Genomic DNA, 25518 nt, shown 5'->3' on the forward strand with positions numbered 1-25518 from the left:
TTCAAAGATTTCACATTTCACTACCGTTCGGCTCGGACACCAAGCAGTCAAGCTTCATCGTTATAACCGATAATGCGGCGACAGGGCATTGTAGTAAGTGGGTTATTTCGCCATGCTTCTTATTGTTATAACTGATATATTTTTAAAACCGGTATCGTTACAAGTGGGTAAGACTGTATAACGAACCTTTACTTTAGAGCGCAGCTCTTTGGTGCCCGTTCCTGTGTTTCGCAGAGCCCTCGTGCCTCACCATAACCAGCTCCGTAGCTAGGGCCAACACGCTGCTCAAGCAGCACGCGCTCCTGGCACCATCTCTCGCACACGGTGCGAGCCTTGCTCTCTTCGCTCCTCCTCCAATGTCACCCATGTGCAGCGGCAATCAGAGCATCGGCTCAGTAGCGGCTGACCTCGATGATGTGCTGCTGCGTAAGCCGAAAAGCATAGCCGCTGCCGTTTGCCACTGCATGTACCCCTTGCCCCCTCCTCTCCTCCGTGGCGGCAACCGTGCGAGGGCACACGGTGTTCTCCGGTCGCCGAAGCATCAGCTCGTTATGAGCAAGTCACGGTGCGCACTTCCCAAGCCGAAATGCAAAGCCATCTTCAGTTGACTTGCTAGCAGCGTCAGCCAGTCGCTGCCATCTCTTCGCCGCACAATGTTTTTATGTGCCTACGCGCAGCCTCCAGCAACCTTCCGATAAGCAAGGCAGCTGCGCAAGCTATGCTCCGTTTGCGGTGGCTGGTGGGAAATGTTCTGCACCACACGGATTATCCGAGGCTCACAGACGGTTTATATTATAATATAATCCGTCTGCCTATATAATTAGTTTATTCTCAGCCAGTTCTTTTTAAGCCATGAGTAAGGCAACCGGTGGAAGTCCTTCGTCTGCCACTGCTGCTAAACGAGCTGCCCGGGCAGAGGCCCAGCGCTGTCGTCGCCAGAATCCAGAGGTGCGCTACGCCAAACCAGGCATTGGTGCAGCAAGTCTAGCATATATACATCTATTTCTACGACCACAAAGTTACCTTCATGACCATCAAGAACTGGGACTGGAGTGTTTCTTGAAGAAGTGAAGAATAAGAAGTAACTGTACATGCCTAGCTCGAATTATTTGCCTCAGTAGCGTATTTACTCGCATAATGATAGCACTTTATTGTAAAAAAAATTAATGCAAATTCAGGGGTGCGATCATTACGCGAGTTAAATTTCCCGCAAAAAGAAAAAAAAAATTTTCATCCCGCGTTTGCGGCGGGATGACAACAGGTCAACAAATAGGCGGCTGCCGCTATATGTAGTGCGAGACGGCAAAACAAAAATGGCGGCCGGCGGAGCAAGCTGAACGCAATGAACGTGATTTTTTTTTCTTCTCATGAGTACATTACGTGCATTGAAACAGTTTCTTACGTATCAGTAATGAATGATATCGTTATTATCAGCAAGTTTGCGGCAATAACGTAGCCATGTCCACTTTGAGTTGACAGAAACAGATGGGCACGCTTACCTGCCAGTGACATAGAAACACATGGCGGGCATGCTGTGGAAACTGCGGCATTTGTCTTCACTACTATCCTAATATGGCACGTTTCCACTAAGGGTGGGCGAATATCTTAGCTGTGTTACAAGCGTCAGCATGTGAATAGGGTACACTTCTAACATACCAGAGTAAACGTGGCTACTATTGTTGCCGCTTGCGATTTGTTGCTTGCCCACGAGTGCAGAAAAGAATCGAAAGACACCTTTGTTGTTGTTGACCACAACCACTATAAAGCCTACACATAATAAAGGCAAGTTTGGTTGTAGCTTTTTTTTTTGTCATGGAAGTGCGGAAAAATGATGAAGGGAATGAAATGGGGCATCTGCTTAAGAATGTTTGGTGCGTGCAGACTGCTTGGTTTGTCTTGAGTCGTTCGCGTAGCATACGACAGATGGTAAGCGCGATCATTAAACGAAAAAAAAAAAAAATCGAATTTTGACAACAAAATTCAGGGGTGCGATCATTACGCGAGTGCGATCCCCGCCGATCCCCGTGTAATTTCCGCCAGTGATTAAACAAAGCCCAGAATGACTGAGAATGGAATTGGTCTGCAGTCTGCGAAGCATGGTGGCTTGCACTCGGTCGAGGTCGGGGTGGGGAGGCGGGTACACGTGTCTCGTCTCCTTGTAGAAGTTGGCAATGGTCAGCATAGGATTTGGGGGCCTCTGCGAAAAACAGTTCTGGATAACGGCGGCCGAAGTAACCGCCCAGGCAGCAGCGAGCATTTCCAGTGCCATGAAGAGATTAACTTCCATTGGCCGCTTCAGTTCCATATTTAGCAACATCCACTGGATGAGCCTTCCACGGTAGGCAGCCTTAACACTCCTAATGATCCCTTGGTCCAAAGGTTGAATGACAGATGTGCAGTTGGGAGAGAAAAAAATTAAGCGGACGTTCGTCAAAACGTCTTCAACGTGGTGGGCATTGGAATTGTCCGAAACAAGGCAGATGGATCTGCATTGCTTCCACATGTCCACATCAAAGGCTTCCAGCCAGCTGGTGAATATCGCGCGCATCATGCACGCTTTGTGGTTGGCAGTGTACTCGACTGGCAGCCTTTGGTTCCCTTTAAAACATTGTGGTTTCTTGCTCCGGCCAATTACGAGGAGGGAATGCTTGTCGGAAGCGTCCATGTTAATGCACAAAAGGATGGTGACCCGCTTTTTGTTACGCTTGCCACCATGACATTTTTCTCCCTTGAGGTCGAGTGTTTTCGCCGGCAACATCTAATAGAAAAACCCACTCTCATCCGCATTATAAATTTCGGAGGGCTCATATTCTTGAAGTATATTTTCGTAACTTTCCTACATCAAGGATTATGTGCCTTAGGCGCCGACACTCGCCGACTCCCCAGACAGCACCTTGGAGATGACACAGTGCCCCGTGCCTTGAATCGGCTTAGCCAGCCGGCACTCGCCTTAAACAGTTATCGTGCCCCAGAATGCATGCGAAGTCAATAGCCTTCTGCTGCAGAAGGCTTCCAGACAAAGGCACCTTGTTCACTCTTTTGTCGAGGAACCAGTAAAATATGGCTTTGTCCACATCTTCGTAGACCGGCGTTGCCATTGTGCTGTGCTGTGCGCGCGCTCCGTTCTTCAGTGCCGCCATGTTTTCTTTGGCTTTCAGAATTGTAGAAAGTGAACTGCACGGGATATTGTACTCTTTCGCAATATCAGACTTGTTCCTGCCTTTCGCAGCTTCGGCGATGATTGTAGACTTCTGTTCCAACTGTCAGAAACTTATGCTTTTTAACAGGCGGCGGCATCTTCCCGACAGACCAAACACAGCGGGTGGCAAGATCAGTGAGATAACACGGAGAAAGAGCCTTGTCGTCACGTCGTTGCTGTTGGCGGTGAAGTCAAGTGAAATGTCATGTGGCTGCATAGTTGCCAAAAAATGGACTAGCAAACCATCATTTCTAGCAGACAAAAAAGTCTTGTTGCTATCATAATTATTCAACCGATCGAACATAAACACCTATGGCGGCGCCCTGCACACCATTGTTTGTTGGGGGAAACGTCAGATGAGTGTGCTGCAGCAGTTTTGGCATTTCTGAGTTGCCAACTGGTTCATGAACTGAAAAAAAGTTGCAGGTCGCTACCTCAAACCTTCGTTAATGCGGGACTGCTTTATAAGAGCTCTTCGCTGTTGAGAGGGACAAAACGCATTATTCTCTACAGCCGCTCGCCGGGGGTGCCAGGTTATTTCGTTGCTGCGAGAATTTCGTTTCTGAGGGCTTTCGTTATTGAGGGGTTTGACTGTATATGCAAAGTGCTGCCATTTCGCAACCTGCTGTGGCCCTAATTTATGAAATGCATTTCTTACATAACAGACCTTTAGTGCAAATACCATTCTAGGCACATTCAGACCAGTTTTCTTCCTGGCTATCTAGCTATCCACCTATCCTACCAAAAATATGGGCCAATCCCAAAGGTAGTGCAATCTAAAAATGTGGGTCATTTGCATGGGTATGTGCTACTTTTCAATAAACCTCTTTGACACTAACTTGGGTATGTGCCCCTGGGTGCACGCAGACATTGCGCCGCTGCCGAACGTGCAGCGTGCGATGATGGAAATGCGAAACAAGAACCTGGCTGCGCCGCCTCATATATGGCATGTTTCGACTATTCACACACTTGGATAGTCATCGTAGGCAAGTCCCGAGGGAATTTTTTCCGCTTGATTATTACGGTCTACTGTAATGAGCGGCAAGTGTATTTAGACCCAAATTTTGAGTATTTGAGCATGACAAAATGTAGTAAAGCAGAGTGCCAATTTTTATGACTGATTATACTAAGGTTCAACTATGTTTAAATTGCCTAGAGAGAGAGAAGGTAGTGCTTCAGCTCCATAGTTATTGCAGCATTACCAAAAAAAGATGCCGCTGAGTGTAATTGCACGCTTCTGACTGTGCCAAATGCATAAAGTGAACATGCCCTGCGCACGTGAAAAAATGCCACAAGTCCAGCATATCGCCCTGCAGTAATTGCTTGCTGCTTCTTCATGAGTTGTTCTTGCGGAGGCAGTTAAAGTGATTGTACAATAGAATAAAACTTGAAAAATTACTGCATCGCAAAAGAGATAAAGAATGCTCTCGCCTAAGTCAGCATATAACGTCAACTACTCATTTAAGAACTGCTATGCAATGATGCAGATTACATTATGCAGAGTGCACAAGGAGAGGGGAAAAGGAAAGGAGATGGCACCTGGACTAAGAGGCCTTGAAGAGTTCGGCGATGGATTGTAAGGTATTGGGCTTGACACAGTCCTAGGCCGCATAGCGTGTGCCGACATTTCATTGAAGTGCCTAAAAAAAAAAAAAAAAGAATTTGTTAAAGGCATGTAAAGCAAGACTTGTATACATAAAGATATGAAACATTAAATGAGCAGTTCTACTACAATTACCTACAAAGCAGGTGCTTCCTTTATGACGATGTTCAATAAAATTTGCCCTAACCTTTTCAACACACTTCCAGAAAGAAATAGTGAAATTTCATTAATTCGACCTTGATGAGACAACAGAACTGACATAGTTATTTAACGGGTAGAATTTAAGAGCAAGAAAAAACACCTGAACCCACCACTGCTTCATTTGGCAGCATTTGCCCAATTCTAACACACTCCCAAATCTAACGTGCAACAAGACTTTATGAATACATAGCAGAAAACTGACAAAGATGACAGAACTCGTAAACAATGTAGAACTCTAATGTGCACCCAATTTTTTAACAAGAAACATGCAGCGGGCCTGCTATTTTGGCAATAAAAAAAACTATGACAGCAAAATTTAATCTTCATAGAATAAAAATTTATTTTCACCTAATGTCCATTGCCGTCACTGATAAAAAAAAAATTATTCAGGGGTGGAACTGATACAGTGTGTCTTGGAGCACTCCTGGGTGCAGGTAAATTGCAGTTTTGGAGCAGGCTGGGAGCAGCTAAAATACCGTTTCAGAAGAGACAGAAGGGGCACATCAGACCTTATTTTGCATTAGAGTAGAGGAGCATGTATCATATCTTAAAAGGTTGAACTTGATAACATTGTTACAAAAAGAAGCTCAATCGCCTCGGACCATTGTATTACACAAGAAACTCTGGTGTGCTAGGCTTAAGCTTGCAGAAATGCTATAGGACATCACTGCACACTGTGTGTTCAAAATGGTAAACAAGTATTGCACTTCACTGTCTCGTACCACTACAAAGGATGACACAACATCACTCGACGAACAACACTGCATGCCCTCCTTCCGCAGTCCTGCAATGCCTATTTCAGCCTTACAAGTGCACTGTAAATTTCTTCTAGTCACTTTAGCACCTTTTGCAGACCTGTGATGGCATCCTCGAGCAGGATGTTGCCGCTCTCCACTTTCCCCAAGTACTTGTTTTTAAGACCAGGGGTTATTAGTTATTGGGCACTGCTTAGAAGAGATTTGAATGAAGATACTTTGGTAGGCAAGAGAGACTTCTCAGTGAGAGAGGTGCGCTTGTACATGCTTTGCATCTCGTCCTCGCGTCATCGTTTTGCAGCTCTTAGACACTCCTGTTCATGCCCCACATGCTCCGTGAACGTTTGTGTGTGCTGCACATTAGGGTTGGTAATATCGATGAACGATTAATCAATGAGTTGGTTAAAAGTATCCCACAAACAATTAATCTTCATCGTTGTCCACCTTTCATTTAAGTTAATCAATTAGACATGTTCGATTAATCATTTTCGAAAGTTTGACAGGAGTAGTGCAAAAATTTAGAAATTGTATTAGAATGGCTGTGCACGAGCACTGACTGTGCGGCTGTGGTAGAGCAAATGTCAACTGTGTTTCTGCGTCCCCAGTTATGCCGAGCCAAGCACTTCCCCTCTTCCCCCACACCGCACACGCCACAACGCTGCCCGAAGCCATGGACTTCAAATGTTCTCGCAATTGAAGGCACACCATAACAACCCAGCGGTTCATTCTTGTGTCACTCCCAGTCCACTAAATACGTGGCACAGCATTCACGCCGGTTTGGAGCATGTATTTAACATAACAATGGAGTTCATGTTGATTCCAGCAAACGTATAGCTATTATTCTATAATATTCGTGAATGCTAGTTGCGTGGCCATTCAAGGAAGGCATCTGTTTCACGCAGACATCCCAGCTTATTGACATTACTTCGTTCCGTAGAAAAGAGCATGTGGCTTAATATCTTAAACCAGTAATTTTATTTTCCCCTCTGCATATTGCAGTTTCTTACATATTTCAGTTGAGCTTCACCTTTAACTTTTGCCACTTATCTTATTTTCTGTTTAACTGTACTGTATAGGGATTCACTAGTGCCATGTATCTTGTTTAATTCTGCTCTACGTGCCATTTTAATACATACATGTATCGTTTATTTTTTCAAAGCCACAAGTGCCAACTATATTCCACATTTATCTAATGACCTCACAACAATTTCGAACGAAATGATGGTCCATGCCTGGACTAAATATTTTCCTTGTGCATTTTCCCTCGGTCTGCTAGATTAACCACTTCATTAGCATGTCCTGTGATGCACACAATTCTCGGGAATAATGAAAGCACCCGGCTTTACTTTGCTGTCACTACCTTAGCATGTCAAATAACTTTTGAATGTGCTTTTTTAATAAGCGGCTCGCATGTTGTCACCGTCCTATGCAAGAACTTGTTTTGTTGCCATGTTGTGATGGCAATGACACAGGCTCTGATAATAGGCCGTTGCAAATACTGTTTCGCATCCAATAATAGAACTGTGCAGGTAATTTTCGCACAAATTTAGAAAAAAAAAAAAAGTAAAGTGAGTATTAGAAATGCTAACTATGGTAATCATTTATAGTGAGCCACTGTTTTTGCTTGAGATCTCCCTAGGGAAGGCTAAATTTTCAGCAGGAGATAACGAGTCTGACACTCCCTATCCCTTATTGCCACGAAGACCAGTGGGCGTAGAAAAAATTTTGCGTATCCTTCAAGCACAATCGAAGTTAGGTGTAATTATCAGACCAATGGGCAGCTTTTTCTTTCATTTCCACTAGCACACTGGAAGCTACACGCAGGGGAGACGGCAAGGGGCACAACGTAGCAACGCCTTGCTGGCACCAGCCAGCACATTAAAGGGACACTAAAGGTTACCAGAAACTCAAGTTAAAGTGGTAGAGCAATGTGCTAGAACGTCTAAGGCGTCAATTTAATCGCGAACAGAGCTTTAGTAACCGAGAAATTGAGGTAAATGCATGACACGATTTGAGACCCCCCAGCGACATTCCTGTACTAGCCCGATGACGAAAGGACTCCTCATAATTTGTGTTACTAATACTCATCTACTCCTATTAAAAATATCATTTCATTCGATTATAAGACGGAAAAAAATGCTACTTGTCTACGTCTATTCGATTCTAAGAAAAAATAACATTTTGACGTTGCCCTTCAGTAATATGGGTGTTCGAAAGGTTTCGTTTTCGCTCGACTCTGCGCCGCGCACGCTTTAGAGTTTCAGTACTTTCGTTATCGTGTCGTGCTGTGAGGGTTCTGCTGGCTCGCGAAACTTTCATTTGGAACAAGCAGCGAGAATGCCACGTCCATGTGATGTCGTGGGAAGCCCTCGTTGCTTTCCCGCTCCGGAGAGCCGGTGTCGAGGCCGCCGTCGTAGTACGCAACGACGCCGGCAGTGCGAGCCCTCAGCAGCAGGTCGCGCTCGTCGGTGTTTAAATCGCTGAAGTTGAGCCCACCATCGTGAGCCAATCTGTCGGTGTCAGGGTCCATTGCGACGAGCGTCGAAGTTTGCGTCATAGAATGAAGTACCAGCTTATGGGCGTATTGCGCTGGAGTTTGAGGTATAGTAGCGGCGCCTGGTGGCGGTGCGGGAAACGACATCTGGGTCATGCCAGCTTGGCTGTGTTGAAGCATGTTTCTAGGCCGAGTTTTGCGTCGATTCGCACTTTTTTATGCCCTGTTGCGAGTGCGAAAAGGCTCACAGACCACGCCGACCACGTTGCGAGCTCGCCGCAGCCTATAGTTGAACGACAACGGACTCTCCGTGTGCCGTGGGACGTAATTCGTTTCTCCTTCCGCTAGCCACCATACTCCCGCTACAGTGTTCTAGAACACTGTACTCCCGCTTTCGCACTGCTGTCGGCTCTGTCTTGGCTCTGTTTCTGGCCGCGCGTTTGCGTTTTGCGCAGAAAAGCCATAGCGCCGCCTGCGGACGCCGTTCTACTCACCGATGGCGCAACGTCACTATGAGACCATGATGTCAGTACTGCTCGATCGGAGGGCGGGCGATTTGAACTGCGCTAGAGGTACGCGGACGCTTCAGAACGCATTTTCTTTTAAAATAAGTCTCTCCTTGGCACGAAACAAGCATTTCGAGGTTTCTGTGATGGTATTTCAACAGTCCACGTTGACTTAATAGTAACCTTTAGTGTCCCTATAAAGTCTCGGCAGCGAGACGGCTCATGCCAGCACTCCTAAGCAGCCGCGGCATCTACGCTATGCTTTTTACCTCTGAGGCCATCTGTAGCAGATGCAGCAACATGCAGCTGCTGTGTGTAGACAGGCAATGCAAAGATGAAATGGTTTTTCTGTCTTTTTGAGATCACAGGCATACTGTATTTACTCGCATAATGATCACACTTTCTTGTCAAAAAAATTGACACGAATTCAGGGGTGCGATCATGATGCGGGTTAAATTTCCTGTGAAAAGAAAACTTTTTCTTGTTTCATCCCGCATTTGCTACGGGATGACAACAGGTCAACAAATAGGCGGCTGCCGCTGTAACAGTGCGGGACACCAAAACAAAAACGACGGCCGACAGAGCAAGTGGAACGCACCGATCGTGATTTTTGTTCTTCTCGCGAGTACATTATGGGCATTGAAATAGTTTCTTTCGTATCAGTAATGAATAAGATCGTTACTATTCGCAAGTTTATGGCAATAACGTAGCCATGACCACTTTGAGTGCACAGAAACAAAGATGGGCGCACATAGCTGCCAGTGACATAGAAACACATGGCAGGCACGCTGCGGAAACTGTGGCATTTGTCTTGACTACTATCCTATTACAGCACGTTTTCGCTAAAGGTGGGCGAATATCTTAGCTGTGTTACAAACGTCGGCGTATGAATAGGGTACACTTCTATAGTATCCGTGTAAACGTGGCTACTATCGCTTCCGCTCGCGATTTGTTGCGTGCCCACGAGTGCAGATGAGAGGAATCGAAAGGCACCTTTTTTTTTTGTTGTTGACCACAGCCATTATAAAGCCTACAAACAAAGCCAAGGCATGTTTGGTTGTGGTTTTTCTTTTTTCATGGAAGTGCGGAAATTGATGAAAGGAATGAAATGGGGCATCTGCTTAAGAATGTTTGGTGCATGCCGACCACTTGGTGTGTTTTGAAGAGTATTTCACGTACCGTATTTACAGGCTTGTAAGTCGACCCCTTTTTTTAAATTTGAAAGTCTGAAGTTGGGGAGTCGACTTACAATCGAAACCAAAACATGGCCCCGCCAAAAAAAAAGCGATACCAACGGGAGCTACAACGTAGTTACAATTTAATGTTTGCTCTATGGCCCTACCCGTATCTTTTTGCTATCCCGCATGTTTGTTCGCTTTTTGGAAGGGGTTTTCAACATTTTTGAAAGTCTTACAGTGCATGCAACACTCATGAGGGAGGGTGTCGATAGTTGATGGAAGCGCCGCTGTTCCCATTTGCAGCGGCACCCTCAGAACGGCGGCGCTTCCGGGGAGTATCGATAGTTCATGGAAGCGCAGACACCGCTTGTGGGTTTCTCTTTCTCTGTTTAAAGGCATTGGTATTGGTTTGACCAACTTTTTGACGCGTTCCACTTGGCTTCCGGCTATGTGCTACTTCTATGCTTCCCCAGTCGTCATGAGTGCTCCAGGCCCACTAATCATTCGGCACTCGTTCACAGCAGCGCACAAGAGGGCTGCCATCCTTTACGCCGAAGAAACAAATCACTGCGCAGCGGGCCGCAATTTCGATGTTTCTAAACGGGTGGTGTGAGAGTGGGGACTGCAGCGAAGCGAAATTTTCACCCTGTGACGGCAAGTGAGAAATTTCCCACGTGCCGAAGTCTGGACGCTTTCCGCAGCTGTAGGCTAAGCTTGCAGCGTACGTGGCTGAAATGCGTGATCGGTCCCTGCCATTGAAGTGCGACGTGGTCATGAAACAAGCCCGGACCTTCCCCTTAATTTTAAGGTTCTGCTCCGCCGTGAGTACAACGAGTGGCTGGCGGCAGAAGACTGCGAAATTACGCCAACCGGACCTGTCGAAAGAGCCTCCCTGACGGCTGCGTGTGGTTCGGTGCATTTGGCGTGGGCTGCTGTTCTGCAAGATGTCCTGGTGCGGTCGTTTGCCAAATTTGAAATTTAGCTGGACCACGACGCGCTGTGGGACCGCAACAACGATGACGATGGTAGCACTAGTAAAGACGAGTAGTCCAGTGATCATGTCAGCTACTAATAAATTTTCGTTATGGAATGCGCCCTCGGGTATGCTCTCCTGTTTTTTTTTTTCCGGTCAAGCGATATGGGGGGTCGACTTACATTCGAGTCGACTTACAATCGTGTAAATACGGTAGCATTCGACAGATGGTAAGGGCAATCATCATTAGCTCGACTTTGCACACGACATATTATGAGGGCAATCATTATGCAAGTAAATACAGTATCTGTGCATGATATTGTTGCATACTGAACCTCACATTCCCATGAGGAACAACCTACAGTTAAACCTCTATATAACAAACTTAAATACTTGTACAGTCAAACCTCGATATATCGAACACAGATATATCGAATTATTGCGTATATCGAACACTTTCTATATCACCTGGAAAGTCACATGCATGTTTAATTTTTTATTTTGAACGGGATTGGACGTAAAATGGCTGTATTGAATGCCACTACCCCAGAACAAATTCACTCTGTTTACAGGCGGTGAGCTTTTCCGCAACACCCTCGAAAATAGCAGTGGCGCAATGGGCATTACAGACTGCTGTGCACTATAGCTGCACACACCGATCGCGCCATTTGAACGTAGCAGCGTACGTACGTGGCGATTTTGCTAGTTCGACGTCAACGACGCATCATAACGCATTGCATTTACCGCACTGACTCCTCCTCAGTGCCGTGCTCTGCACCTCGCCAGGACTGGTGGTTTGCATCCACCAAGACGTGTGACAGCGTGCGCTCACTGGGCTCACTCAAAGACGCCTTGGCTGACGCCACTTAATACTTTGTTAATGACAGAGTTTCAAAATGCTTCGATTGACGGCCGTGGAGATTGCAGCAGAAGTAGAGGCACAACGAAGATGCTGCCGAGGTTTATCTTGTAAGCGCTGATGCTGCCCCGCTCCCAACTTCAAGTGTGTCTGTAGCTGCTTTGGCCCTTCTACGCTGCTACTACGGCGCAATAGAAGGCACTGGCCTATTGCTTGTGGATTGTTTAGACTACGTTGAGGGCTCTGAATTTAGGCAAGCGGCTGTCGATAAGCAGGCTACACTGCTGCGGTACTTTCAGCCAAATAAATAAATACTTTGTGTGAAGCTTCACGTGAGTATTTACTGCGCCACGATTCAGGCGCGATCGGGGATCGTTGTTCGGAGCTGACATTCAGTTGCACCGCACATTATTGGCCTGAGACATCGCGCGGCCGACGAAGTCTGCGCGGCCTAGGCTAATTGCGTGCGGCGCAATCGACTGCGCACTCACAGCGGATGAAGTCGGCGCATCCTATGCTAATTGCGCGCGGCGCAACGAACAACAATCCCCGATCACACCCTTGGTTCATTGATTGATTTGCAGAAGTTTTTGACGCGTTGTTTAGTGCGATTTTATATATATAATTATTTCGCAATCATTCGCTGTTCGATATATCAAGGTTCGACTGCATAATGAAATTCTCAATTTAACAATTCAGCTTTTCATAACTTTTCCACAGAACACCATGTATAACCTTAATGTAATTGTGTTTAGACACAATTTCAATATAAACAAATTTCACTGCTGCCGAAAAAGAATATTGAGACAATGAAAACTTTCGTGGCAGACATAAATGCTCAAATGATTGCATTACAAGCAGCTGCTTGCGGTTGCACCTCTAAAATTGCCTGCTGCGCGTTGGAGAGCGACCACCGAAGCAGAGCAGTATCAACTTCTGTAGTCCAAGAGCGATTAGATCCTGCCCTGCCCCGTGCTTTGCATACTTCGAGTGCTAGTGAAAGCTGAGCCGATGATGGTGGCTTGATGAGCACAGGTCTTTCCCGGCGAGTAAGGGGGTGGGGGGTCAAGCTTTCGGCTGCTCGTGGCTGAGGGCATACACAGCCTGCAAGCCATTTTAAATTTAATCTGGCATGTGTGCGTGTCTGGACGTGCCAAGATGGCGTGGCACCATGTGTTGTCTTCCTGCCCATTTAATAGTTGAGGTTGCGTAATCTGGACTTTCCCAGACGCACTGAAGTGAGAGCCAGACGAAGCATTTGGTCCCCGCAGCGAGGGCTTTTCATTATAGTGTAGCCCCTCTGCGGGCAACACTATTGGCCGCGGGGGCGAAGTGGACGTGCAAGCATGGCTGGCTTAGCTGAATTCATACCACCAATCTGAAGATATCATTTGCACGGCATGAAACTATCTTTTGTCATTGCCCCTCAAATTTAACAAAGTAACTTTTTTTCTTTCAAATTTGTTTTTTTCGATTGCCCAATGATCCGAAAAATTTTGCGGCCTTTTCCTTTTATGAAACACTGATAGGCGACTGCACTTATTTGCATAAAAGGTAGAATTTCAATACAAAGAAATATAACGAAGCAAACTACTGATTTTACCAGCTTCATTATATCGAAGCTTAACTGTATATTTTGATGCATAATGTTGACCTGTGTCTTGCCTTGTATACTGCCCTCAAAAAGTATTCTGAGAAAAGTCAGCACCTCTCCTCGTCCATCTCCAGGCTCGATTCAGACTCTGAAAGGTGGCGGCATAGGGACTCGCGGCGGTCCATCTCGAGCTGCAGCTTGCGCTGAAGGCGCACATTCTCTTCACGGATCTGGCGCTCCTCCTGAGCAAATTGGGCCACCTTCTCATTGTGCTCCTGCTGAGTGTCATGGAGCTGGGCACGGAGGCGTGCCAGCTCCCCACGCAGTCGTGCCACGTGGGCTCCCAGCGCAGCTGGTGTGTCACGCCCGGGCTCTCGAGGCGATGGCGGTGCTGATGGGGGCTGCTCCAGCCGTTCCTGCAGCAGCCGCTTCTCTGCTTCCAGCTTGTCCATTCGCTTCCACAGGCGGTTCACCAGAGCCTCCTGCTCTTGCTCAAGCGTGCACTCTAGCTCCACCTGGCAACAAGCACACAGCCACTGATGTGAACAATCTGCCACATCTGCACAAATATAGAAGAACAAAATAGACACAAACCTCGATATAACTGAACGGGATATAACAAAATAACAGATATAGCTAAGTAAATGATATTCTCCCTGAAATTCCCATAGAGATCTATGTATTTCAAGCTAAGTTTTAAAGAAGTAAAATTGTGTTGTTAATGGATACGACAAGTACCTGACACCAAAAAAAATTCACTGATTATGATACTCCCTAATGCAAAATTTGAGCCCAGCTCTATACAAGCTTTCATTTCACGACTACTGGCTGGCACAGACAATCTGTCTCGTGCCGAAAGTTGCAAATAGAGCGAACTGGGGCGCGACTGCCTCGCTAATCTGGAGATCGCGAGAGCCAGCGCATAAGTGACACGTGGGCGCGATTCACAGCAGCCCCTGCAGACAGACCAAGATGACGCGCTACTCTGGTGCCATCTCGTAGCCATCGTGACCGCACTACGCTTCTCTTCTCCCCTTTTGCCATACCCTACTCATCCGCTTTCCCTCTCCCGTCTTTCATCTTCTGGTGTGTTCATGCGCTTGGTTATGCCGATGTCGACATTCGCCGCAGGAATGCCAAAGAACTAAGCGCCCCCAGAAACTAAACTTCATGTATACAAATCACTCATTAGGCCAACAATGGAACACACATGCACCATCTGGGATCCCGATAATAAACGCAATATTAATGCAGTGGAAATGATTCAGCGGAAAGCAGTTAGGTTTATTTCTTCCAAGTACTGCATAACTGACTCAGCAACAACTATCATGCAGGATCATGGTATACAGACATTACAACTAGGTGGAAAATTTTAAGGGCTGAATTTCTTTTTTCTACTCAAAAATAACAACCTCGCAAACCATCCTGTTCCATATGCCCAACCATTAACCACAAGACAAACTAGACATCACCACTTTGAATCCTTAACTTATCATACAAAAACTAATGCCTTCAAATTTCCCTTTTTCCCCCGTACTATTTAAGAATGGAATGCACTACCAGTATTATTCTTAAACAGCACAGACTAAATTGATTTGATTAATTTTTGAACTATTAATTTCGCAACAGAGATGTCAGCATCTTGTTTTCTTCTCAATGCATGTATGATTACTTTTTGTAATACTACCACTCCTGCTTGGGTCCGCATGGAGCTGCAGTAGTTTGTAAATATTAAATAAATAAGTAAAATAACTGTGCTCTAAAAACTATCCAAATGTTGCGCACCAAGCATATTGCTTTCCGCAGTTAGACATTCATTCGGTGTGGTAGTTAAAAACTCCTGCATCAAATGCACCTTCAAAAAACAATGGTCTTTCTCACTGTTGCGTGCAGGTACTCTTTTCTAGTACACCTTAGCCGCACACAAGCAAAGCCTCACTGCCTTTCTTCCTGCTCACTGCCACCGCAACATACAGACATGGCTAGGTGTACACTGACAGGATCTCGGAGGCCACGCCTAGCTGCACAGTGTGACGTACAGTAGTAGAGAGATAAGTGTGGTGGTAAGCTGCAGCTTGTGCAAGGCTAGTGCTACTGGGCGTGGCGGTGCCAAAAACCAGTGCATGCACTTCTCTCACTGCAGCATGCCGAAAACACGGTTGCAACCGGTGCAATTTCCGAGGCCACAAGACGGCCAAGACTAGTCGGCACAGCATGGTTCACTAGTGTCCTTGTTGACATAACAGAGCCACGTGAGAGCAGCTCATCAGCCTGGATAGGCTGTGTAGGCGGCACGCCGTGTTGTGTGCCACGTGCTGCTCAACCATGACGAGACATTTTTCTTGATTTGCATCCCCGGCAACGAGGCGGCCCACGAGCTGGCTCGAGATCTCTACCGCCGAGCCGCTACGGGGCCCCTCGATGACCGAGGGAGCGGAGAGCGTATGCTAAAATATGGGGAGATCACGCAGCATTATAGATTGGCTCGTAGACTGGTATCCCCGCCAGACCCAAAATTAAACAACAGACAAGCAGTCGCGTGGAGACGACTACAAACTTATACATATCCGCACCCGGTTATGGCGAACCACATGTTCCCCGAGGCCAGGAGCGATAAATGTAATCTTTGTGGGGCGAGAGGGACCCTCGACCACATAATATGGGAATGTCCATACTCTCCCGGGGGAAGGCACAAAATAGGTAGCAGAGACACCTGGGAGACCCTGCTGCGCAGCTCGGACTCTGAGCTCCAGCTCCGGCTCGTCCAACTGGCCGAAGAGGCTGCTGGGACCCAAGACCTCCCAGCCTGCATCTGAGGCGGCGGCACTCGCCCCCTGACCTATGCGTCGGGGGGTGGGTAGATCACCTTTTTCAGTTGGACATTAAAGTTTATTCTATCTATCTATCTTGATTTGCATCACAGCATGCAAACTGTTCTCTTCAACCGCGTTGCCGTAACGCCAGTTTCGCGACAATAGGATGAGCCAAGCGAAAAGCTAAAGCGAGACTATCACATCGGCACAAGAAGGCAGCTATCATAAAAGCTGTTGCGTCAGGTGCAAGTGTGTTGCACACTCTGAAGATTTTAATTAAAATTTTATCGCATACATGGCTGTGCAGCGATTCCACAGGCCACAAAGCAGTCTTTCTTGCATGTTCAAAGTAATTGATACAGCAAAGTAATTTCTGCTGCCCCCTCAGCTTTGTTACAACAAGGTTCGAGTGTAAATTGTTACATTAGGGTTTCGGTTTCGAGACCAAAACTTACTTCTCCTTAGGGGACGCTGTGATAGCGACGCCGCGCCTATTTAAGGTGCAGCGCTTCAATAAACTCGCGCTCCGCCTCGGTCCCCGTCTGCATCTCTATTTACGCCGCCGTCCCGGCGTGGCGTTCTTGGCGGCCACGCCGACATAACATTGGCGACAAGCATTAACCTTCCGTGCGGGCTACAGATCTTCAACTATTGCCATGCTGCCCAAAAGAATGGTTGCCTCCCCGCTCTGTTGCCTCCCCGTCAGGGAAGGAGGCAACCTGGCGCCTCTTCTGCCTAAGCGCTGTCGGCTCAGTGTGGCAGCTGTTCCCACTGCGGCTAGCCGCATCATTGGGCGAATTTTCGAGTTGTCCTGCCTACCACAAATTCTGCCAGACATGTGTGAAGGGACATCTCTTCCAACTGGGCCATTCATCGGAAAGTACATCGAGACCAGTCAAGCTGGAAACGCAAGAGAATGCTGCTATAAAGACAGCGACCATAGTACACATTGAAGACGCTGTTGGCGCCCCATCACTTAAGCGCGTTCCCGTACAGGTTAACAATGCAGTTGATGGTTGACGCCGGAGTGGTTGTGTCGCTGATGAATCTTCAGAACTACAAGAGGCAGTTTTCACATATCCACCTGCTTCAATCCCATTTAATCATCCAGAACTACTTGGAGCAAGTGGTGAAGAATTTGGGATTTCTCTCCGTAACTGTCAAGTTTCAAGACAAGTCAGTTTCGGTGAACTTTCACGTGACTGAACTCGTTCGTCACTTCTTGGACTCGACGCTATTAATGTTGAATTCCAATGGCGGAGTCGGAGCAGCCGACGGACTCCGCGAGCGAGCACGCTACTCTGGCGCAGAGCAACGCCTCCAAATCCGTGATTGGAACACAACCTGCGCCGCCGGAGCAAGGCGGAAACGGAAGTTGTATCGCCGAGTTACCCAGGATACCTTGCGTGTTGTCACTTCCTTCTGCTGTTTGCTCCCACCACCACCGCACCGGTCACTTGTCTCTTCAGCGCCGTTCACCTGACGTTTTTTTTAAAGTGCGGTATGGATATCTCGCCAAGCGTGCAGCAGCTTTTGCTTCCTCGCGAGTCGTGACCGGTGGCGCCTCCCAGCAGACAAACGTGGTAAAGGAAATACGTCACGCAGAGTTCCGGTCCACTCCGCCGATTTTGGCGGAGCATCTTTTTCTGCTCCACGGAGTGACTACCGCTCTGAATCCACTCCGACTCTCTCATTGGAACACCTTACTCCCGCTCTCACTCCGTCATTGGAACAAACTTGCTCCGAAACGAGCAGAAAAACTTGCTCCGACTCCGCCATTGGAATTCAACATAAGGCATTGAAGGTAGTGATTGATGGAGTGACTTTGTCGTGGGTCCAAGCCTCATCACCACCGGACTTCGACATTAGTTTCCGCAGGACAGAATATCTTCAGACTTCACTGAACTTATATGGTGCAGTGGACTTTGACAGTGCACCACAGGCCAACGCCTGTTAGACTTCACCACCAGCGAGAGTGAACCAGTGTACAGTGCTTGAACAGTTGAGTGTTGGAACGCATGCTAAGGCATATAACCCTCTTACCAATTCTGTTGTAAAACAGTCACAAAGTTACTTAAGATATGCCTTCAGCGGATTCCGCATTTCAGTGCAGTTCTCATTCACGAGTACATTCTTGTACAGCTTGTAAAGTTGCTTGAATGAGTACTACATGTTCGGCTGTAAGGCAAAAGAGTCGAGTGCTATCACTTATGCTGACTGACGTGCCCAGTCAAACTGCACCGCTCAAAACATCGACTGCTGAGCGTTTCATAGGATCTGAGGATTCTATTCAGGCACCAGTTCTACCTTCGGCAGTAGTGCCCAGCCAACATGTTCTTCCACCTGGCCTGATAGGCAAATAGCTGAACCTAGTGGTTCAATGCAGGCACCTCCAATGTTCCCAGGCCCCATGCTCATGCTTTCTCTGAAACACCTAGCGCTCATGTCTCCCGAGCTTTCATGCTCACATACAATTCCTAGGACATAAGTCTTCGCTCCCAGCTGCGCCTGAGCAGCGCGTCAGTGAATCTTCAGATTCTTTTGGATCTTGTTTTTTGCCTTCAGAGTCATCTGACGGGCGCTTCAGTCAGCTAGGAAGCTCAAATGTCAAGTCTTCATCTCCGCCCCCCGTTTCACCGGGTGGGTGGTTAGCTGTGCAGCAAAGCTCAAAAGCAACTTCAGAGCCATTACTGGCACCTATGGACGAAACGCAGCTTCATGTACCGCAATTGCCTCGTCGGTCAAAAAGGTGGCGCCAGAAACCGCACCGCCTACAAGACTTTATTTCATGATCATTTCATGAGTTCATATTTCAATTGCACTTCTGTGACATACCTGGACAGGTGTTCAGGTGTTTTGTTGGCTGCTGTGCAGTCCATTGTGTTTCATGTTAATTTTTGTTATGCATTTTTAATTGTTAAAAAAAAAGAGGGCTTTATTTTGCTTTTGACCCTCAGGGAAGAGAGAGTTGGGAAGGATGCCAATGTATATCATTAACGGATGCACAATGATGCTTCCTCCGCCTTCTGTTCAATACGCTTTCTGACAATTACTATTGTATAATGTATGACTTTGCTTCTATCCAGAATTATTTTCAAAAAGGGGGGTGGTGTTGCATCAGGGTTACGGTTTCGAGACCAAAACTTACTCGTCCTCAGGGGGCTCTGTGATAGTGACACTGCGCCTATTTTAAGGCGCCGCACTTCAATAAACTCATGCTCAGCCTCAGTCCCCATCTGCGTCTCTTTTTAGGCTGCCATCCCGGCGTGGCGTTCACGGTGGCCACGCCGATATAACAGAAATGCAGGTGTTGACTCTAAGCTCTCAGATATTATACCGAGAAGCTACATCTAGATTCCCTTGAGCTATGCTTTAGTGCAGGGCTGCAGGTTGCTTTTGCCCGCTTTGGCTTCCCAAGTAGGGACGGCAGGCACATACTGGATGTCTGAGACTAATTTTCTCCATTTCCTCTAAATGAAAACTTAAGGGTAGCACGTGAATAATGAAGGCATTCCTCATTATGCATACCAAGTTTAATCTAGAAATATTGAGAATTATTATAACTATAAGCTTTCATATCTATGCATTTCAGCCCTTTTGTCAAACATTAAAATAATGCAATCAGCACGTTGAAACTACAGTAAAATATTGTTCACAATGTGGGCTTTTGACTGAACTAAAAGAATAACATTCACATTATCATTTACTTCAACACTGGTATACCTGTGTAAGGACAGCTTGGCAAGGAACATATATTTATTTTAAAAATCTACTCAGGGTAGCACAATCGTTTTAGTTGAGTCGATGCATAAGAAATTACAATTGGGCCAAACCTTGTGCTTAAAATTTTGTTAGCTGTGGAGATGTTACTCTTGTCAGCAAGAAAACTTTCCCAGAAATCGTGTCATTAGGGACCCAATTTCTAACATGTAGCAGTCATTCCTATGCAAAATCCTTCCTGGCAATTATGCTAGCTTTTCTCTCTGGACTGCGTTGAGTAATTGACCAAAACACCAGCCATCTTCACGGGGCTGCCCTCAACCGTGTTGTTGACGCAGGGTAGCGTACTGGTTTCCGAAGAAATTGTGCCTTTCTTAACATTTGATGAAAAAAGGCATTCCTGTCTTCTGAGTGTTGCATATGAAAATGTCAGTTATGTTTGTATTAATTTTTTGAGAGAATTAGAAGTACAATGAACAAAATCGCCAATGCACAAAGAAGTGTGTTGCCACCAACGGTCACTTTTGCCATTTTTGGTGAATGCTCAGAACTCTGAAAAGTTAAAATTAGTTATAGAGTCACAAGTCTCAATTTTAAAAGAAAAAATAAACTTTTTGCACATTTCTTGCTCTTTAGGAGGAATTGTGGCAAATCGCTATAAAGCCAAGTCGATTCTTATAGGGGGTAGTTACCCTTGGTGCTCATGTTTGCAGTACTTCTAGTGCTCATTACGGCATGAAATTTGGAGGATACATTCGTCATTAATTAAATATTCTTGGTAGCAAAATTGAAAAAAGAAAGATGATTTTTTAAATGTAATTGCCCAACATCTTAATCCCTTGAAATCACAAGTACAGGAATGTTCCTGCATTTCAGCCTCATCACAATATGACTGGCTTTGCATGCAAATTATTTACTACCGTATTTATTCAAATCTCGGCCGATAGTTTTTTTCACACAATCATATACCTAACTCAAGGGTCGGCTTAGATTCGAGGATTTGAAAAAATGTGACAGTTTGTAATTAAAATGATAAATATGGTGCATAGCTAGTGCCACCTAGAAAAGTCAGTATCGCAGCCGCTATTAGCTGTGCCATTAGCCAACTGAAGTACACCGGCTATGTCGTTATTTTGACCTGTGTCGTATCGGCGTGCAGGGTTGCCCATAGTGTGGCGTTACCGTAATGGCACCAAACAGGTGATGCCACCATAGTGTGTAGCAAGCATGTGACGCCCCCTCGGGCATAATCTTCGTTGGCCCGCCAGGCTTGTTGCCCTATGTTGTTTCTATGGGAAGAGTGCACAACAAAAAGCTAGTGGCTTGGTGGCCTGCCGTGCTCGGTAGGCAACATTGGGCACCGCACCCAATAAACACTGACGAGCGCAACTGCTCGGGGGTCAGTCATCTTTCATCGTTCAGTCATCATTCAGCGTCCGTCTAACAGTGGGTGCCTCGAGCCCTCCCTCGTTCACAAACCCAGGCGGATCGTGACAGTGCCGCTTTTAAACGAAAAGGTGCTAGCCGCCAAGGCATTGATGAGAAAAGTGCCCGTCATTGGAGGGGTAACGGGGGACACTTTTTGCTTGCGCACCTTTTTTGTGTGGACGCTTTTTGCGTGTGCCGCAATGAGGAGATGACAACGATAAGGAAAATAAGCGCACGATAAGAGACGAACTGTTCACCGCGATCGTGCAGTGTTTCGATGCATGCGAGCCGTGCCGCACTGTCTGCGCATGCATGGGTGCGCCGACGTGAGCTTGCGAGCGTCCGCAAGTGTGCGTTTTGTCTGGCTAGTGGCAACGATAACAGTGAGCTCGGCATGTTCATATTATATAAATGCTGTTCTCATTTCGTGAACGCTGTCCTCACTTTTTTGTTCGACCTACATTCGATGCAAGTTTTTAAGTTTTTTCTGGCTTCAGACATTCGGGGGTGGCTTAGAATCGGGGCCGGCCTAGATTCGAGTAAATACAGTAGGTACATTTACTATAAACTTCCCTTAACTTTTTCAGTGTCGCTGATGTACCCGTACGTTCTCCACTCTCTCTACTCAAATGTGCACAGTAACATGAAGTTGGCAAGATCCGAGGTAGTCCAGCCATCTGTTGTACAGTTAAATTTCTATATAACAAAGTCAGTAAAATCAGCAATTTGCTTTGTTATATCAAAATTTCGTTATATTGAAATTCCACCTTTTATGCAAATGAGTACAGTCGTCGATCAAATTTTCTTACACGGGAAGGGGTGTAGAATTTTCCGAATTATTGGGCAAGCGAAAAAAGGGAATTTGAATGTACATCGACGGTATCTTCACATCAGCGGTATGAATTAAGTGAAGCCAGCCATGCTTTCGCATGCACTCCACCCCGGTGGTTGACAGCATCTCCTGCACTGGACGACGCTATCAGGAAAAGCGCTGGCAGCAGGGAGGGCATGCTTCGCTGCCTCTCGCTCCAACGGGTCACCGAAACTCGTGACACACAACCTGCAACACTAAACATGTGGGAAGATAGCTTACATGGTGCCACATCCGCCGTTCCCACACGCCCACTTCGCACGCCCAATCAGCCCACACGCGGCTGATTACCTCTAAAAGCAAGGTGTGCAGCTTCGGATGCGCCCGACCGCGCTTACAGCCATGGGCAGCCATGGCCGAGACGCGTGCCACTTACCCCCCCCCCCCCCCCCCCGCACGTGCTCAATCGCGTTACTTGTGTGAGCTCGCTTCCCTCCCTCTTTCCCTTTGTTTGCGCTGGAAGGCGACAATCGTGAAGCCACCATCTTTCTTGTCTCACCCTTGCAAATTTTCACTCGCATCTAAAGCACACAGAGCGCAGGGCGCAATAGCATCCTCTCACATTTGGACATTATACAGAACATGATGCGGCTCCACTTCGGCGGTCAGTCTCGTCGCGCAGTGCACGATTTTAGAGGTGCGTTAGAAAGCAGCCACTCCTAATTTAATAATTTGACTATCTGCATCCGCGGAAGTTTCCATTTGGTGTCCTGGCATTCCTTTGCAGCGGCAGTGAAATTTTGTTACATTGAAACCGCATACACACTTCATTATATTGAGGTCCTAAATACCTGGTGCTCTATGGACAAGAGGTTATGAAAAATTGAATACTTCGTTATATTGAGAATTTCATTATACTGAAGTTTGTTATATCGAGGTTCAACTGTATATATTTCTATAATCATATTTTTCTGCTCTCTGAGTCTGTTCATTCTGGCTTTGTCCTATCAACTGTGGAATGCAACCCCGCGTTGGCGTGGTTGCGGAGTGTGTGGGTCCACAGACGGGAGGGGCAGCTCCCTGACTTTGTACACCGCTATGGCAGTGATTCTTTGTTATATGTATTCGTGTCGTTGCGCAAAGCCACCTCTTTCGGGTGTTTCTGCTATCTCTCGTATGTTTACAGAATTTTGTTTTTCCTTCTGCTATCTTCACTAGAGCACACCTCCTTTACAGTGACAAGAGTCCTTTCATAAGTGCTTTCTCCAGGATTTCCCGGCCCTCAGTTGTATCTCTTTCATCTGTTGCTCTCTTTGCTTTTTCTGGTCAAGTTCGAATAAACGAAAGTACCCCTTCGTTACGCATGGCCGCATAATCACTTTGAGATAGCTGCTTATGCAGCCCCTTCAACTGCTCATTGAAGCGGTGGCTCTTCAGACTCCAAATACGAGCCACGCTTGGACTCCTAAGACAACAGCTTGTTGTCCAAGGAAAAGGCAACTTCAACAGCTTTGATCTTGACACCATGAAAAACTACCCGGAATAGTGGGGTTTTTGAATCTGCTGCGCATTTTATTCCTTTTGGCAGGTAGGAGTGCGAGGACAATACCGAGACAGCATTTTCCATTACGTACCAGTGTCATTTTTTCCCTTCTTTATCACGAAAAATAAACCGTTGTGATCATTTTATAATACCCGAGAAATACCGATGCTGGGGGCATGCGACCTCCAGAAAGCCTAAATACTGAGATACTGAATAAAAATCTAGGAATTCAAAGCAATCGCCGACATAACATTCACAAATATATGTTAACTCTTTCGTTACCACGCCTATTCGGATAGATCACCTGTGATCGCTGCTTTAAATCGCCGCTTTCAACATGCTGGAGCCAGTGTTGAGCGGTGATAATGACGCCAGCTGTTCACTAGTGAGCTTTAGTTTGGAGTACAAGTCGTTTTATTCCACTAAAGTGTACTTCTGAAGGTCCAACGCATGTCCAACATGTGGAGCTGGCATTTTTAACCAGTTTCCAAGAGTTTTGGTTTCGATTCTTCTGTAAAATCCCGGGAAGGGGCGCTGCCAGTGACACTACGCAATTATCGAAAGTCGCTCTCATGGTGCCGTTTCGCGCGGCTGTGTCGCGAGAAAAGTGCCCCGCTGGAAACTATGCTGCACCCACACTTGAATTTAGTGATGAGGACTCGAGCTACTATTCCGAAGATGACAGCAAAGCAGATTCAAGCTCTGAGAATGACGATGTTTTGAGTCAGCCTGGGACATCCGCAGCTTTTTGCCGGCGAGATTTGTTTACAGCCTTGAGCGGTCTCCTTCCTTGTGCACGCTTGTATGCTGACCTTTTTGCACGAAGCGAGAGCTCTATTGATTTTCTTCAGCGTGCATACTTCGCTTGGTCATGAGTGCTGCGATCGGCAGCAAAGAAACTTCCGTTCACGACAAGAAAGCTGCTTATAGCACATCTCGGCCCAGCACGATGAAGCAGCGCAAGACAGTTTACAACTGCGTGGGATTTCTTTCTACTCTTCTCTGCAGAGGTGATAAAGACAATCTGCAAAAGTGCAAACAGATATGCTTGGATGCATAATCTTGTAGCTGCCCAGCTATGCTGAGAGCGATAGACCTTGGAAAGAGGTGCATGACTCCAGACGAACTGGTGAAGTACGTTCCTTGGACTTTTCATCGGAGCATCCTCAGAAGATGCCGAAAAAGAGGAACTGCAAAATGTGTTACGAGGACTGCAAAGTTGAACAAAAACTAGACGTTTTGTGGGAAAAGTGAGGAGTGCACCTATGTGTCAACTAATCCAGAAACTGCTCCATCGAATGGCATGAGCTATGAAGCAGTTTCTGGTCTTAGTTTTTTTTTTTATATCCTAAGAACGGCGGTGTACTGAGCATTTATTTTTTCAGACACTATTTCTGGGTTATCTCAGAAATTTATACTCTGAATTTCTTTTAATATTAATATTTTTTAGACGTGTTTGTTTACTGTTTTATCAACTGGCAGCAAAAAATGGCGCTTTCTGGAATATTTATGTTACCAAATAAATTTTTTGTTTTGGAACTTATCTTTTTGGAAAGAGCATTTCATTAAATATGGTATGCTGCAATGTGCGCTGGAATATTAGTTGTAGTGGTAAATAATTTTTTTCCAAGACCTATCAAAAACGCCCATTTTCTCACGGTAAGGAAAGAGTTAACAAAATTTGTGGCCATAATTTTTGCTGAGCCGTGGGTATGTCCTGCGAACTCGTAATATTGCGGACAAAAAGTGCTTGCTTGCAAATGCAACTTATATGTTGCACACATCTCGTGAAATGGACAGTGGAACAGTGACGACCTTTGAGCCTTTGCTTCAGCAAACGC

At 46.3% G+C, this 25518-nt stretch overlaps 1 protein-coding gene across 1 annotated transcript in view; it reads right to left on the reverse strand.

The window, feature by feature from the left end:
• LOC135918196 (coiled-coil domain-containing protein 6-like) overlaps positions 1-25518 on the reverse strand; it is a 55725-nt gene that overhangs the window by 7628 nt on the left and 22579 nt on the right. The window contains exons 4-5 of the mRNA XM_065451877.2: positions 13477-13877; positions 4739-4839 (exon numbers count right to left, since the gene is read on the reverse strand). Of these exons, the coding sequence (XP_065307949.1) occupies positions 4739-4839; positions 13477-13877 (502 nt within the window). The remainder of the gene's footprint in view (positions 1-4738; positions 4840-13476; positions 13878-25518) is intronic.

Source organism: Dermacentor albipictus, chromosome 1, assembly GCF_038994185.2.
Source record: "Dermacentor albipictus isolate Rhodes 1998 colony chromosome 1, USDA_Dalb.pri_finalv2, whole genome shotgun sequence".
NCBI classification, from domain to species: domain Eukaryota; kingdom Metazoa; phylum Arthropoda; class Arachnida; order Ixodida; family Ixodidae; genus Dermacentor; species Dermacentor albipictus.